We start from the raw sequence: 14,310 nt of genomic DNA, 5'->3' as shown, positions 1-14,310 counted from the left end.
TGCCTTGATATTGTTCCCCTACAGCCACCCCTGTTTTCCCTTTGGGAAGCAGGGTCGGCACACCTAAGCTTTAGGGACATATAGGTAGCCCTGGGAACGAGCATTAGAAACAGCACCTGCCCAGGAAGAGGCTCTGGGCATTTTTCTTCTTTTTTGCCTGGAAGGCCAGTGGTGCTTTGATGCTAGCGGCTTTCTAGGGAAATGGGAGGGCATTTCAGATAACCCTTGGGAATAACCCTTCCTCTCTCACCCCTTCTGCTTCCACATGAGCTTTTCGCCTTGTCTTTCCAACAGGTCAGCGGACAGATTGCAGTCTGGCCAGGTAGGTGTGGCCCGGGACAGCCCTGGGAAGGGATGAAGAGAGGCCTGTGGGGTAGAGCAGTCCCTGGCTGCGAAAGAGTCGAGGAGTTGAAGTGTGAAGGCCTTGGGTGACTGCAAAGGAGGGGCCTAGGGTGGGGGTTGCTTCCTTCCCTTTGCTCTGCCGAACCCATCTATCCTCAGATGGAAATGGGGTCTGCTGTGACTTGGGGAGAGAGCTGAGCAGAATGGGATGAGGGGAGTTATCATTTGCAGAAGTAATTTCAGAGACTCCCCAAAGCCATTAGGTTTGCAAGGAAAAGAAGTGTTCGACTCTGGAGGATCCTGGTAACCTACCCTTAGCTGCTAGACTTTAGCACGTGGTTTTGGGGAAGTCTGACCCAGAGAAGGAAGATCAGAAAATAGCATTTGATCTGAGATTTTCTGCATGGAAAGATGACAGCCCCTCATTAGGGACTGTTGCTGGATAATGAAATACTACATTGCACTGGCTTGCCAAACAACATTGGTAGAAATCCTTGCCTGATGTACAAGTATGCAACCCTCCCAGTATTTCCCCACTGTCCCCTCCCTCCCCGACCCCAGCCAAATATTTTCCCTCCCAGTCATGTAGCTGCGATGAGAACACTTGTGAGCTGGCAGAGAGCAAGGCATTCATCCAGCCAACAGTTCTCAGATGCCTAAAAATGTGCTGATTTAACTGGGGAAAGAGCTTTAATGGGCTGGACTCCTTGGAGACCCTGGGTTAGCCCATTATATCAACCACTTCTGTCTGCCAACACACACACAATAATCATGAGGCCATTTACAATTATAGGCTCATTATTTAGAAATAGCTTCATTTGGCTTTCATCGTTTTGTCATTGTGGATTACAGTAAAGATCCCATTAATATACCAGTCTTGTTGACTGGAGGGAACCAGGATAATGGCATTCTGTGGCATATATACCTTCTTGGTGATAGAGTCTTACTGTAAGTTCACCTGAAGTCCCGTATCTGTGGAAGGCTCTGTGGGAGTGAAGAAAAGCTAAGTTGAATTCCCTTGTGCTGTGTGACCTTGGGCTGCTCCTTTCCCTCCTCCAAACTCCAGTTTCCTCATCTATAAGACAAGAAAGAGCATTCTACTGGATCTGAGGAGTTCTCGGATTCCAAAGAGGTTCCTCAGGAGCGGCCTGGTGGAAGGGGCAGAGGGAGCCTGGTAGCCAGGCTCTGGGCCTTCATGTCACCAAACGCGGGGCAGCGCTGCTCTCCTTGCTTGGGAGATTGTGTCTGAGTCCACGTCCCTTGGAGAAGAGGCGTCTGAGCTTGCAAGGCATTCACCTGAAGGACTGCCAAGGTTCCTTCCAGTCTAGCTGCTCTGTCCTCTAAACTCTAGGAAGATTGCTCCCGAAGGATTTCCAAGAGAAAGAAAGCTGTAGCTTCCTTTAGCATTTCCTTGTGTCTCCTGCAAACAGAGCTGATCTTACTAACGCAGATACATTTTAGTACACATTGAACCAGTTCCTTCCTGCTCTAGTTTTGAATGGTTGCAGATAGTAAGTACAAGACCTCTATGCTCTGAAAGAGCTTTATTGGGCTTTATTCGGAAAGTAATTTTGCAAGTCTCTTAGCTGGTTCTGCGACTGAGCTGAATAATGCAACTTGCTTCATTAACTAATACACATTGTTTTTAATCCCATTTTCTCTTTTTTCTCCCTGGTGCCGGTTTGGTCCTCTATGATTTGGCGGGGTCAACGGCAGGCGTAGCTCAACCGTGAGGAAGCAGGTAAGGGCCCAGCAAGAGCCAGGCTGGTCAGGTGTGATGATCACATCCCACGGACATTTATGGAACCCTACTGTGGGCAGGACAGACACTTTGCTGACTTTCTGCCTGCGTTTGGGAGATACCATTCAGTCAGAGTACGTTTAATATTATATTGACTTCATTGATTGAGCTGGTTCAGCTGGAGTCTTTCTGACTTATTCCTTCCTCTTTAGTCGTGCACCCTCTTCCTTGCTGGAGATTTGGTTTGACTTAGCAGATTGTGCCAGACCTGCCCATGGTGTCACTTCTCTAGGAAACCATGAAAGGGGCCTCACATTTTATACATAAGCTCCAAATGTGAGTAGCTCGCAGCAGCTGGTGACCTACACCAGACTGCTTTAGGTTTGAAGGTTTTTTTTTCCTGGTGTTGTGGCCATCCTAGATGCATTTCTTAGACATGCTGAAAATGCGAGATAAATCTGACCTGAGAATGATTGGCAAATTGATGTTCAACTCTGTACTTTTGTGCGTGATCTTTAGTGTTGTATTAAAATCTGACGCTGGTCAGCCAGCTCTCCTTAACCATCTGAGGGCAAGATCTTAGAAGGCAGGGGCTGGGTAATGCACATTAATGGATAATCTAAATAGCACTTGTGCTTGTGTAAAAAAAAAATTCATTGAAGTATTTTTTGCAGTAGCAAATTTGACTTCCTCGTTATACTTTATCGCAAATACTGAAATGATTTTGTGTCCCCTAAGCTCATACAAGCTATGTAGCAGCAGTTAGCAGGGAGGAGGTGGAGAGAGCTCTAAAATGTCTTGTGTCTACTCGGGAAAACTGATGCAGGCTTTAAAAGATCATTTTGGGTAATTCACAGTGGCTGTAGCCACAGGGAGATAATCGAATGTAGAGGGCACATGGTTTCTGTTGTGTCAGCAGCCCCAACAGGGTCTTCAGCCCATGTGACTGCCTCAGCTAGCTGGGCCATCCAGCTGGGATACTCGGATGACATAGCTCTCACTTGTCCTAGCTTTGCTGTCACTATTTTTCCCCTCTTCTCTGCTTCAGATCTCATTATAGTGATATAATTATACATTTTTAACTTTGTAATTAAATATAATTAAATATAATTAAATATAAATATAATAAGATATAATTATACATTTTTTTAATTTATAGAGATTTCATTGCATCTTTCCTTCCTCTGGTTCCTCTATTTCTTTCTTCTGCTCCTTCTCCCATAATTTCATTTAAAACTAGAGAAGAATGGGGATGCCGGGGTGGCTCAGTTGGCTAAGCATCTGACTCTTGGTTTCGGCTCAGGTCATGATCTCAGGGTCATGAGATCGAGCCCCATGTTGGGGTCCATTCTCAGCATGGAGTCTGCTTGAGATTCTCTCCCTTATCTTCTCCCCCTTCCCTGCTCGCACTCTCTCTCTCTCTCTCAAGTAAATCAATAAATAAAATCTTAAAAAACAACAAAATAAAACTAGTGCCTCCCAGGGATAACCTATTGCATTTAAAATGAATAGGTTGGGGGGGCCACGCCTGGGTGACTCAGTCAGTTGAGTGCCCAACTCTTGGTTTCAACTCGGGTCATGATCTCAGGGTTGTGGGATTGAGCCCTGCGTCCGGCTCCACGCTCAGCAGGGAGTCTGCTTGGGATTCTCTCTCCCTCTGCCCCTCCTCCCCACTTGCACACATGCTGGCCTGCACTCTGTTTCTCTTTCTCTAAAATAAATAAATATAAATCTTCAAAAAAATAAAATTAATAGTTGGATATCTTATAAAGAGGGAGCCAGCTTTTTACCCTTCAACACTAAGAATAGGGTTGAACTTAACATTTGTTCATTTCAGTTCCTGGGCTGAAACTGGGCCTCCTGCATCTAGTTGGAACAGAGATACAAGGTGCGAGGGCCTCAGAGCCTGCACTGTGGCCACAGACGTGCGGGAGAGCACGGTTTGGCGGGCAGTAGGCGGCCCTGGCTGGGCTCACTGTCGGAGGGGAGCAGCGCCCATCTGGTGTGCATTGTGCTACGTCTCTGCAGTCGCAGGCAGAGCATATGTGCCTGGTGCTAAATTTGCGTAAGAGCTCCAGGAGGCACCCAAAACCCCAATCAAATAAAGACCTTGTTTCTCATTCTGCTGCCCCAGTTTCTCTCCAGCAGCTCAGCCCCAATGGTGGATCAGTAAAAGAGTTTTTCTACGCTAGGCAGGCAGGTAAATAGTCATTTGGAAGATGAGTAGTCTTGTATTAGGATATAAACAATTGTTTGTTTTTTTATGGCAAGTCAGCCAAACGAGATGAAGGATCTGGTAGCTTTGGTTTTTGAGGGTCCCTAGTGGGTTCCGGTCATTTTTGACCCTAGTAAAGCCTAGGTTCAAACCACCCCAACCTTTTCTGCCTCAACTGCTTCCAGGTTTTCTCTGCTACCCTCAAGCCCAGCATTTTCTCTTTCCCATCACTTCTGTCTCTTCTTTGTTTGTCATCTTTCTCCATTCCTCTAAAGGTAGGTGCGCTCCCAAGGTTTGATGCCCTTTGGACTTTTCTCCATAGTCTTTCCCTTCTCACTTCATTCCCTTAGATGAACCTTTCTCTCCTTCCCCAAGTGTCCATTGTTTGGAGTCTTTGGATTGAATTTCGAACTGATTGGCTGGACATCAGTTTGACAGTTGAGATAGTGCCTCCTCCCCTGAGCATCAGTCTTCTCCCCTCTCCCCGCCCCCCCATTCTAACTTCCTTAGCACATCCCCTAACTTCTCTATTTCTCCTAATGGGGGGGCCTCTATTGTTCACAGTCCCGAAGCCCCGAGTGTTATCTTTGACGCCTCTTTCTTTCCCATCACCCACATCGAATCAGTCGTGTAGACTTGTATTTTCTCCCTTGGTAAAAACGGAAATCTAACAAATGTAACAGAGATCAGTACTCAGCAAAAATCCTAACTCTGTCACTCATGAAAAATTATGCCAAACAATAGCTTATTTAGGCACCATCTGGCCACCTTCCTGATTGTTTTCTCCTGCAAATCACAGGACCCCTGCTTTACTCTCTTTTCCAAGTTATGCCTGCTACCTTTCTCCCTCTGCTTTTGGTTTAAAGGTCCCGTAATCTAATCAAATGGAGATTTGGCCCAGTTGTCCTTAAAGGCCCCTTCCAACCCTACGGTTATACCACCAAAAATATTGCGAACTAAAGAATTAAACTGATAGAGATTCTCACGTTGGAGAAGAGAAGGAGAGAGGAAGAAAGAGAGAGACAGACACTGAGTAAGAATACACACGGACACTACTCGGTCATCTGTATGCAAAATCAGTGGTGAAGTGAGGGTCTTTGGGGCCCCCTAGGAGTGCATAGGCACATCCTAGGGAAATGAATTCAGTCAGAGCTCAGAAATATTAGGAGAGGGGTAGGCGGTAGGAGGGTCTGAGGCCTTCATGACATTGTCCAGTTTTTGCTCCCACGAGACTCTGTCTTGGACTCCACTGGAGCAGTGGAGAGTAGGAAGAGACTATTGTGCAGTAGGGCAAGTCTCTGGCCCACTCTTGTCTGCCACGGATTATCCCTCTGGGCTACTTGTGACGCCCCACTGGTGACCATGAACGTGCAGGTTGATGTCTTGCTCCCTGCAACCCTGCATGCTTCCCTTTAACTGTTGTTGATACTCCATTTTCTGCAAGTCTAGGAGCCCTTGGCAGTCCCATAATTTGTTGAAGCCAGTAACCTGTGAGCTTCACAACCTACCTCTCTCTGGGTCTTTAAGTACAAATCTGGGGCCAAAAAACCTTTACAAACCCTCATATCACTAACCTCATTATCACTGCAACTACCCTTTGTAGATGAAAACTGTAATAACGGGGTGCTGGGGTGGGACAGTCGGTTAAGCATCTGCCTTGGGCTCAGGTCATGATCCCAGGGTCCTGGGATTGAGCCCCACATCGGGCTCCCTGCTCAGTGGGGAGTCTGCTTGTCCCTCTCCCTCTGCCCCTCTCCTCAAGTCGTGCTCACTTTCTATCTCAAAAAATAAATAAAATCTTTAAAAAAAAAAACTGCAATAACAATGTTTGGAAACATAAAAAGACTTCCAAAAAATGGAGATTTGTTTATTTATTTTTTTATATTTTATTTATTTTTAATGGTGGAACCCAGTTTCTTCATTAGAGATCAAGATTCTTCCTCTAAGATCGCCCTGGGCTGACTGGCAGAAGTCAGGGATGGCAGTAAGAGGGCAGACACTGGCTGCTATAGCTGGAAAGCTGGAGGAAGCAGATGCATTTGGGGGTCATGACAATGAGCATTTGGGTCCCTGAGACCTTCCCGACCGCAGTGCTACCTTGGCACACTCACTCCTTCCTTTGGCGGCATCCCGCATTCCCAGTAAGCTTGGGAGCAAGAGGCCGGGCCACACTTCTTGCAGCCTGACTTCTTCATGAGATCCAGCTGCTTCCCTGATCATGGCCAAACCCCAGGGCCACAGCTGAAAATTTGAGGACGTAGGCAAACCTGTGAAAGGGGCAGAAGCCACAGGACCCATGCCGCTTGAGAACCAGTCTCTGTCCTGAACTTCTTATTTTATTTATTTTTTTAAAAGATTTTATTTGGGGGGGCACCTGGGTGGCTCAGTCAGTTAAGTGTCGGGCATGAAGGCTACTTAAGATTCTCTCTCCCTCTCCCTTAAGAAACAATAATAAAATAAAATAATAAATAAAGCTTTTATTTTTAAAGTAATCTCTACACCCAGTGTGGGGCTCAAAGCCACAACCCCAGGATCAAGAGTCACACTCTTCACCAACTGAACCAGCCAGGCGCCCCTGTCCTAAACTTCTACAGCCCTTTCTAGCTAGGTTTAGGGCCCTTTGTTTGATGCCTTTCTTCCCCATAGCTGAATTATTTTGTGTTTAGCTGCCTTATAAAGCCCTGCTCGATTTTAGTAATGCTTGGTATGCATGCCGGGTAATGTTTGCTGAGCTCCTGGGATGCAGGCTGGGTATGCATGCCTGGTAGTGTTTGCTGAGCTCCTGGGATATAGGCTGGGTGGCAGTGAGATGTGCAGTCTCAGAGGGAGACTGCCTGGGTTTGATCCTGGCCCTGCTACTTACTGACTGTGTCACTAAAGCAGCTGTTTTCACCTTGCTAAGCCTTCATCTCCTCATTTGTCAAACGAGAATAACAGTGCACACCCCATTGGGCTGTTACCAGGACCGATCCATGGCCCACCACCTCTAGAAATTTCTCTGTAAATGGTAAGCACTAATGTTCATGTGCCAGGAGGAGATTCTATTCTCCTCACCACCCATCCCCTTCCCGATTTGCAGACATCAGATTGAGGCCCAAAGAAGTTAAGTAAATGGCAGGATATATAGCAAAATGGCAGAGCGAAGATTGATATCTGGGAGGCCTGCTTCTTAGTTTAGTACCCATTAGTTTCCACTATTTCTAAGAATTGGCTTTTTTCTTTCTTACCTTTGATGCCAAGTAAGCCCCCTTTCTGATGCTCCCCTTGGTTCATTTGCTATCCTCAACTGATATTAATTGAGCACCTACCTTGTGAGAGTATCATGACCAGCTGGAGAGCCAAAAATTGACAGGATCTGCCCCGTGGAGCATGAGCTATAGTGGTGGCAAGTGCAAACAAGATATTCATACCCACACAATTAAGTCACAATCACGGTTATGAGAGCCAAGCACAAGGTGCTGAGATCCTGTAGACAGGGGCCCTGATCTCATCTGGGGAATCTGGAAAAGCATTCCGAAGAAAGTGATACTTGTACTGAGACCCTCAGGGGTAGGATTCCAGGGTGAGGAGAGCATTCTGGAAGCAGGAGCAGCTCATACAAAGCCATGGACAAAGAACTGATCTAAGGAATGGAAAGAAAGCCGATGTGGCTGAAACAGAGAGACTGGAGGAAGAGCAGGAGGAGATGAAGCTGGAGGCAAAGCAGGACCCTGGACACGTAGGGCTGTGTAAAGACACTAACGAGAAGTCTTTGAAAGAAGTTAGCCTAGAAAGTGAACGATGGGCCGTGCGCCCTTTCAGAAGATCACCCAGCCACTGTATGAAGGAAGGATAATGTGATTTGGAGGACAGGGATGGGGACTGAGATACTGATGTGCGGACCAGGTGGGTAGCAGTAGAGATGGAGAGAAGTAAATGGATTTGAGAGGTATTTAGGAGGCCGACTTGACAGAACGTATTGATTGATTGATTGATTGAGTGATTGATTTTGGGGTGGCCAAGGGTGGGAAGCTGATTTGGGATAAAAGATGATCAGTTGCATTTAGGACATGCTGAATTTAAGGCATCCATGTGGCATTCCAAGTAGGCGGTTGTGTATGCGCTCCGGAGCTTGGAGGACAGGCCAGATGCTTCTGTGAGGACCGGCCACTGATCCAGCCGAGACAAGTCCTGCCCGGTCTGGCCCATTTTCTCTGACTCTGGGCTATGTCTGTTTAAAGATTCTGATGTTCTGTTTCTCTTCGGCTTTTCAGGATTCCAGCCAGGCAATTCCTCTGGTGGTAGAAAGCTGTATCCGGTTTATCAGCAGACACGGTAAGCAGGATTACAGCCTTGCTCATTTTGTGCAAAGTGGGGAAACACTTCCAGGGATTCTTTGTAGCATAAGAATAGAGATTGACTTTTCATCCTGAAATTCTCAGAAACGGAATAAAAGTCTTATTTGTTCACGTAATGTTTGCTACCTCAGAATGGCCACACCTAGACACCTAGAGAAAGGCATCGTATGTTTTGACCCCAAAGGCCTCAGCCACTTACCACACTCCCTTTTCTAGCCCGACAGTGAGGTTTAAATTACAGCCGTGATGTGAGTAAGTACAGCTGGTATGATGTGACAGTAGTTTCGCCATTACTCACTGTCTTTGCACGTGTCGGAGTCTCCTGCCACACAGCCTGAGTCCTTATGTCACACTGGCTTTCTGCATTAGACTGTTTTGAGAACAACTCCTTTTGTGATGTTGCACTGATTCCTAATAACATTCAGTTTTTGTTCTGGTTTGGTCTCACTGGATACAACATCAGCTGGAGTGCCCTGAGTAGTCGTTGGTCTTCACGTTGTAGCCCACATTTGAGAGTTCCAGGGGCTGGCTCCTCCTCAGCCGAAGTCAGATCACACTGTCTGCTGCCTGGATGAAGCTGGATCTCATAAACTCCATGCCTCACCAGCTCCCAGGCTGCTTGGACAGAATCTAGGGATGGAGATGAATTGCCAGAGACTCAAGCTTCTAAGTATAAGAACATTTAGAAAGCACAGATATCTGAGCAAGCACCATGAAGATTTCTAGGAACTGGACATCAGAAATTGTTTTTAGTTGCTGTCTTACCTAGTTATAGGAAAAGGGACAGAATGACCTTCTTGCAGTTAAAGAGGTATAGAGGTGATTGCTGGACTCAATGCAGAAGTAGACATTTGCTCTCCCTTCCTCCCAGTAGGCTGGAACATCACTTGGGTTCATTTTTGGAATAGTAATTATTTTAGCATGCTTACAACTTCTCTCATTCTAATCAGCTACCATTTTTTCATCTTGTCCCTATTCACTTGAAGTGACAATGTTATATATAAACAGTCAACAAATATTTATCAAGCCTCTGATCAATGCTGGGCACCGTGCATTGTGAAATAGGAAAACAAAAACAGGGATCATACACTGTTCCTGTCTTTATTTGATTTAATGATGCAGTTGGGAGAAAATAAATAAGCAATTGGAAAGCTAAATAAAAAGAGATAAGCAATAGCCATTCAGAATAGCAGTATAAGAAATTTCACAAGATAGTAATGATTAATGATCAAGTAATTGGCAAAGATAAATCCAAAGTGAGTTCCGGAGAGGAAAAGTTACTTGTGTCTAAAGGACAATAGGAAGAAGAGAGTCTGGACTCCTGTTCTTTCAGCCATGCATTCTATTCGGTCATCCACCACATTTATAGAGAGAGATTGCTCATTGTGTGCCAAGAAAAAGTTCCTGCCTTCGTGAACCTTATGTTCTACCGAAGGGCAGATAAGTAGATGATCAGCTGGTCAGTTAATAAATAAACACAGTAATATACAGTGTGTCTGATGATGGTGAGTGTCCTGAAGAAAAGCCAGGCAAAGAGCCGGAGAATGGAGGGGGGAGACTGTTCTAGGGGGGTTGTTCGGGGTAAGGCCCTAAGGTCACCTCAGAGGGTGACATGAGAGCAGAGTCCTGAAAGAAAGTGAGGAAGTGAGCCACGTGCTATCTGGGAAGAGTGTTTCAGAGAGAGGTAACATCAAATGCAAAGATCCTTGGCATAGGCAGGGGCCGGCTTGCAGGAGGCCTGGGTGGCCAGAGCGGAGAGGGGAGAGGAGAGGGGCAGCAGACCAAGCCAGAGGCCAGACTCTTAGGGCTTCCTCACCTAAGGGAGGTACTTAGACTTTATTCTGAGTGAGGCGGGAAGCTACTGGAGAATTCTGAACAGAGGGAGCTCTTTAAAAAGAGCTGCTGGATGGAGACAAGGCCATGGGAGGACGGAGGCGGCTGCAGCAGCCCAGAAAAGACATGACTGTGACCAGGCCCGGAGTGGAGATGTGGGGGAGCTGAGGAGGAACCGCTTCCTGATATGGTGGCTCGAATGTGTCCCCATCTCTGCCCCTGCACATGCACATTGTATACGGAGACATTTCTGTGGTGTGGCTCTGGGGAAACAGGTGTGCTCACATGTTGCTGGTGGTATTGCCAACGGGTACAACCCTTTCTTAGGAGTTGTAGGGATATCTAACAGAACTATGTATGCATTTATCTTCTGATCCAGCGGTCCTTGTAGCAATTTACTTGGAAGATGCACCTCCAACAATATAAAGATACATATGCAGGAGGTTATTTGTTGCAGCATCATTTGTAAAAAAATAAAAAGAACAACCTAAATACCCTCACACAGAAGAGTAGTTGGACCAACTATGGTATATCTGAATACTAGGCAGTTATAAAAAAGCAATGAGCACGATCTCCATGAAATTACATGGAGAGATTTCCAGAATATATTATCAAGCAAAAGAAGCAAAGTGGGAAAGAATGCCTAGAGCATGCTACCTTTTATGTGGAAAGAAGAGGGTATAAGAATGCACGTGTGTCTTCTCACTTCGACAAGAAATACAGGAAGGATGAATCTGGAAACTCATTTGATTGTTCATCCACAGGAGATGGGTGCCAGACAGGGTAGAAAGGGTGGGGGCGGGTGGGAGTGGGAGGGAAGTGACACTTCTCTGAACATTGCTTTTTGTGTGATTGTGACGTTTAGAACTGCATTCGTGCTTCCCATGTTCGAAGGATAAATAAACAGATAAATAAAACAAGGATGTGGGTAAATCCCCAAGTGGAATACAAACAGTAACAAATAAACCTAACTGCAGGACAAATGAATAACATCACCACACTGAGGAGATGGGGAAGCAAGTGATCTAAGTAACTTTTGAAAACAGGATTTTGATACTGTATTGTAAATCTGAAGACAAAAAGAGCTATAAACAAATTTTTTATCACAAGGATGTGGGCTATCAATTGTGAAGCCATTTTATGCTTATTCCAGGACTGAACAAATAGATAAACGTATTGTTGATTTAAAGAAAAGAAAAATAAAAACCCTCGTACATAGTAGTTGTTCAAAAAACATTTGTTCAGCTAAATTGAACTTTTTCCCCCAAATAAGGACTCGAGGGATTCCTGAACTCCCTATAAGTCAGGGCTAAAAATTTTTGTGCACATGCATTCAGTGGAGGTAGGTTCCATAACTCAGTTCCAAAAGGGCCTGTGACCCACCAACGGCTGCAGTGTGTCCATCCTTACTCTCTTCGTGTTCCCTGGGAGGTGGTTGTTATCGTTCCCATTGTAGAGATGAGAAAGCTGAGGCTCCGCTGTAAATGGTGGGTCAGGGTGATCCAGGAAGACTTAAAGGAGAGGCATTCGGGGAATGACTGACTGAATCAGGTGGGGAAGACCCCACCTATCTTATGCAGAAGGGAGCCAAGTACCATGAGGTGGTATTGTAACAACCATATCAGGAATTCCGTAAGAGAGCACCTCTTGGCAATAGCCAAATCCAGTGCAGAATGGAAGGTTTTGTGCCACTTCCAAGTAACTTACCCACGTCCGAGTGTTTTTTTTACTTTTTATGGTAGCGTGCACGAAGAGTAAATCAAACAGATAACGACGTGTCAGGTTAGTCATGTGGGGCCTTCCCTGCATTCTAATCAAAAGCCCCCTGCTTTTCCCCTTTACTTCTGGAACCCAACCATTTATCAGTGCTCCTACTCTCAGAGTCATTAGATTAGACACTCTACAGATTCTGTCTGCTGAGCAAGAACACATCGTGATCCTTCTAAAGTGCAGGTTCTTGAAGGGAAATGGGAACCAGACTGAGGGGATCTCAGTGTGTCTTAGACTATACTGCGTTTTTGACAAGTTCCAAGGGTACATGACTGTTTCTGTCAGAACACTTGGCTGCTTGCGTTCTGTGTGTAAATGACATAATTTGGCTGTTACATCCCATTGGTAACTAATATGATATTATCACATCGGTACTAATGGGGTTTTAACATTGCCTGCCATTCTCTGAGGAATATTCTGGAGATTCCCTTAGAGGAGCAGACAACTTAAGTCCTATTACAAGCCAGGTAATTAAATTCCCCCTGCTTGCTTCTTAATATTGCTTCAATTGGATTCAAGATTGTAGTCCTGGCCAGCGTGATTTCCCTTCAAAGGTCTAGCCAGAAGAACCCAGTCACCCCCTCACTGAGAGGATAGCCGGAAAACAGTGGGCAGTTCTATTTTGTTTCCTTAAACAGAAATTTGTTTGGGATTTCCCTGATATGTCCAAGTTTTTGATGAATCGCGCCATTATGGAGGAACACGGACAAGATGCCCAGGACGGAGACACGGGGATCCTGAGAAAGGCTGGCAAGCCGGCTGTGCTTACAGATGCTAGTTCAGGCTGACCCCCCGGGACCAGCACTAACCGCATGCTCCCTGGATCTCTTACCACCTTTGCAGCTCCACGTGTGGGGCTGTGAGCCACATCCACGTTCAGACTAACAGGCGGGTTCCTGCCCTCTCTGTAGTTTGCTTCTGGTAGGCCCCACAAGCCTGGTGTTGAGGAGTTAGTGTGTGACTGCAACCAGAAGGCCTCCTGGCTCTGGTGCTTTTGTCACCTCTATAACCTGAGGCTGCTCATCACTTCATCACTGGAAAATGGGTGTGCTGGTGACTTCTCCCTTAGTGGCTGTTGTGAGAACCAGTGGATTTATTTCTGTGGAAGCATTTCTTAGCGGCAGTCACAGCGCATGCATTAGTTTTTTAGGATTGTACTCTAACAAAACCCAAGAGGACAAGGTTTTCACACCCGTTACTGTGCCGCGCAACGTCCATGCACGTTTGGGAGGCAAGCCGCAGTCAAGAACGAGCGGCTGGCAGGGTATCTGGCCATGGACTGTGATCACTTGCCTTTTCCCGTCCTCTCTCTTTCCTAAGGATTCCAAACATTGTGCCCTGGAAGAGCCAAACAGTATTCGAACAGCCAAAGCAATCATTGTATCTCAGACCTTACGGAACTCCTCCAGTGGTATCTAATGGCCAGCCTACCAGACCCCCGCTTCCCGCTCCTGGCCCTGGGTGACCAGGTGCCGGGGGTCACTTCGTCGTTTTGCAGATGGGAACAGAGAGGCAAAGGCAGGGGAAGGAACCTGCTTCCTAGTCTCCCTCGGAATCAGGAACGGAGCTGGGTGTAGACCTCTTTCCCCTTAAGTCTCTGACTCAGCGCTTTCTTATGCCTCCTGTCCGTTCTGGTGACTTCTGCAGCATCCCTCCATGTGCTTTCTCCTTTGGCCTGAGGAAGAGAGACGGGGGCTTCCGTGTGCACTGGCTGGAGGACACACACATTCAGCTAAGCTTGGAGCTGTGCTTGTGACTCTGTTTCTCCTTCGCTCTGATCACTTTTCCCTGTCTTTCCAGGACTACAGCATGAAGGAATTTTCCGGGTGTCAGGATCCCAGGTGGAAGTGAATGACATCAAAAACGCATTTGAGAGAGGTAAGGAAACAGGCTTGAAGATCAGACCAAATGTGTGCCAGCCTCCCGGGATATTGGCTGCACCCATTCCCCCCGTCCCCCCTGAGAGGTACCCAGAGGTTAGCAAGTGACCTCTTCAGCCCAATACCTGCCTCCTTGTAGACAGTCCTCCCCAAGCCCTCCTCAGCCCCACTCACCCTGCCTCTCTCCTGCGG

The 14,310-nt window shown here is 46.5% G+C and overlaps 1 protein-coding gene across 3 annotated transcripts in view; it reads left to right on the top strand.

Moving 5' to 3' along the window:
- SRGAP2 (SLIT-ROBO Rho GTPase activating protein 2) overlaps window positions 1-14,310 on the top strand; it is a 226,544-nt gene that overhangs the window by 183,841 nt on the left and 28,393 nt on the right. For all 3 annotated transcript variants that reach the window (XM_028120152.2, XM_028120147.2, XM_028120146.2), the window contains exons 12-15: window positions 295-322; window positions 2,059-2,083; window positions 8,552-8,612; window positions 14,039-14,116. In XM_028120152.2, coding sequence (XP_027975953.1) covers window positions 295-322; window positions 2,059-2,083; window positions 8,552-8,612; window positions 14,039-14,116 — 192 coding nt within the window. The remainder of the gene's footprint in view (window positions 1-294; window positions 323-2,058; window positions 2,084-8,551; window positions 8,613-14,038; window positions 14,117-14,310) is intronic.

This window comes from Eumetopias jubatus, unplaced genomic scaffold (genome assembly GCF_037043125.1).
Source record: "Eumetopias jubatus isolate StellerSeaLion01/CBP00866 unplaced genomic scaffold, mEumJub1_p1.0 scaffold_12, whole genome shotgun sequence".
Classification (NCBI taxonomy): Eukaryota; Metazoa; Chordata; class Mammalia; order Carnivora; family Otariidae; genus Eumetopias; species Eumetopias jubatus.
Note: the sequence above shows the minus strand (reverse complement) of the source record. Positions and strands in the feature narration are given on the sequence as shown.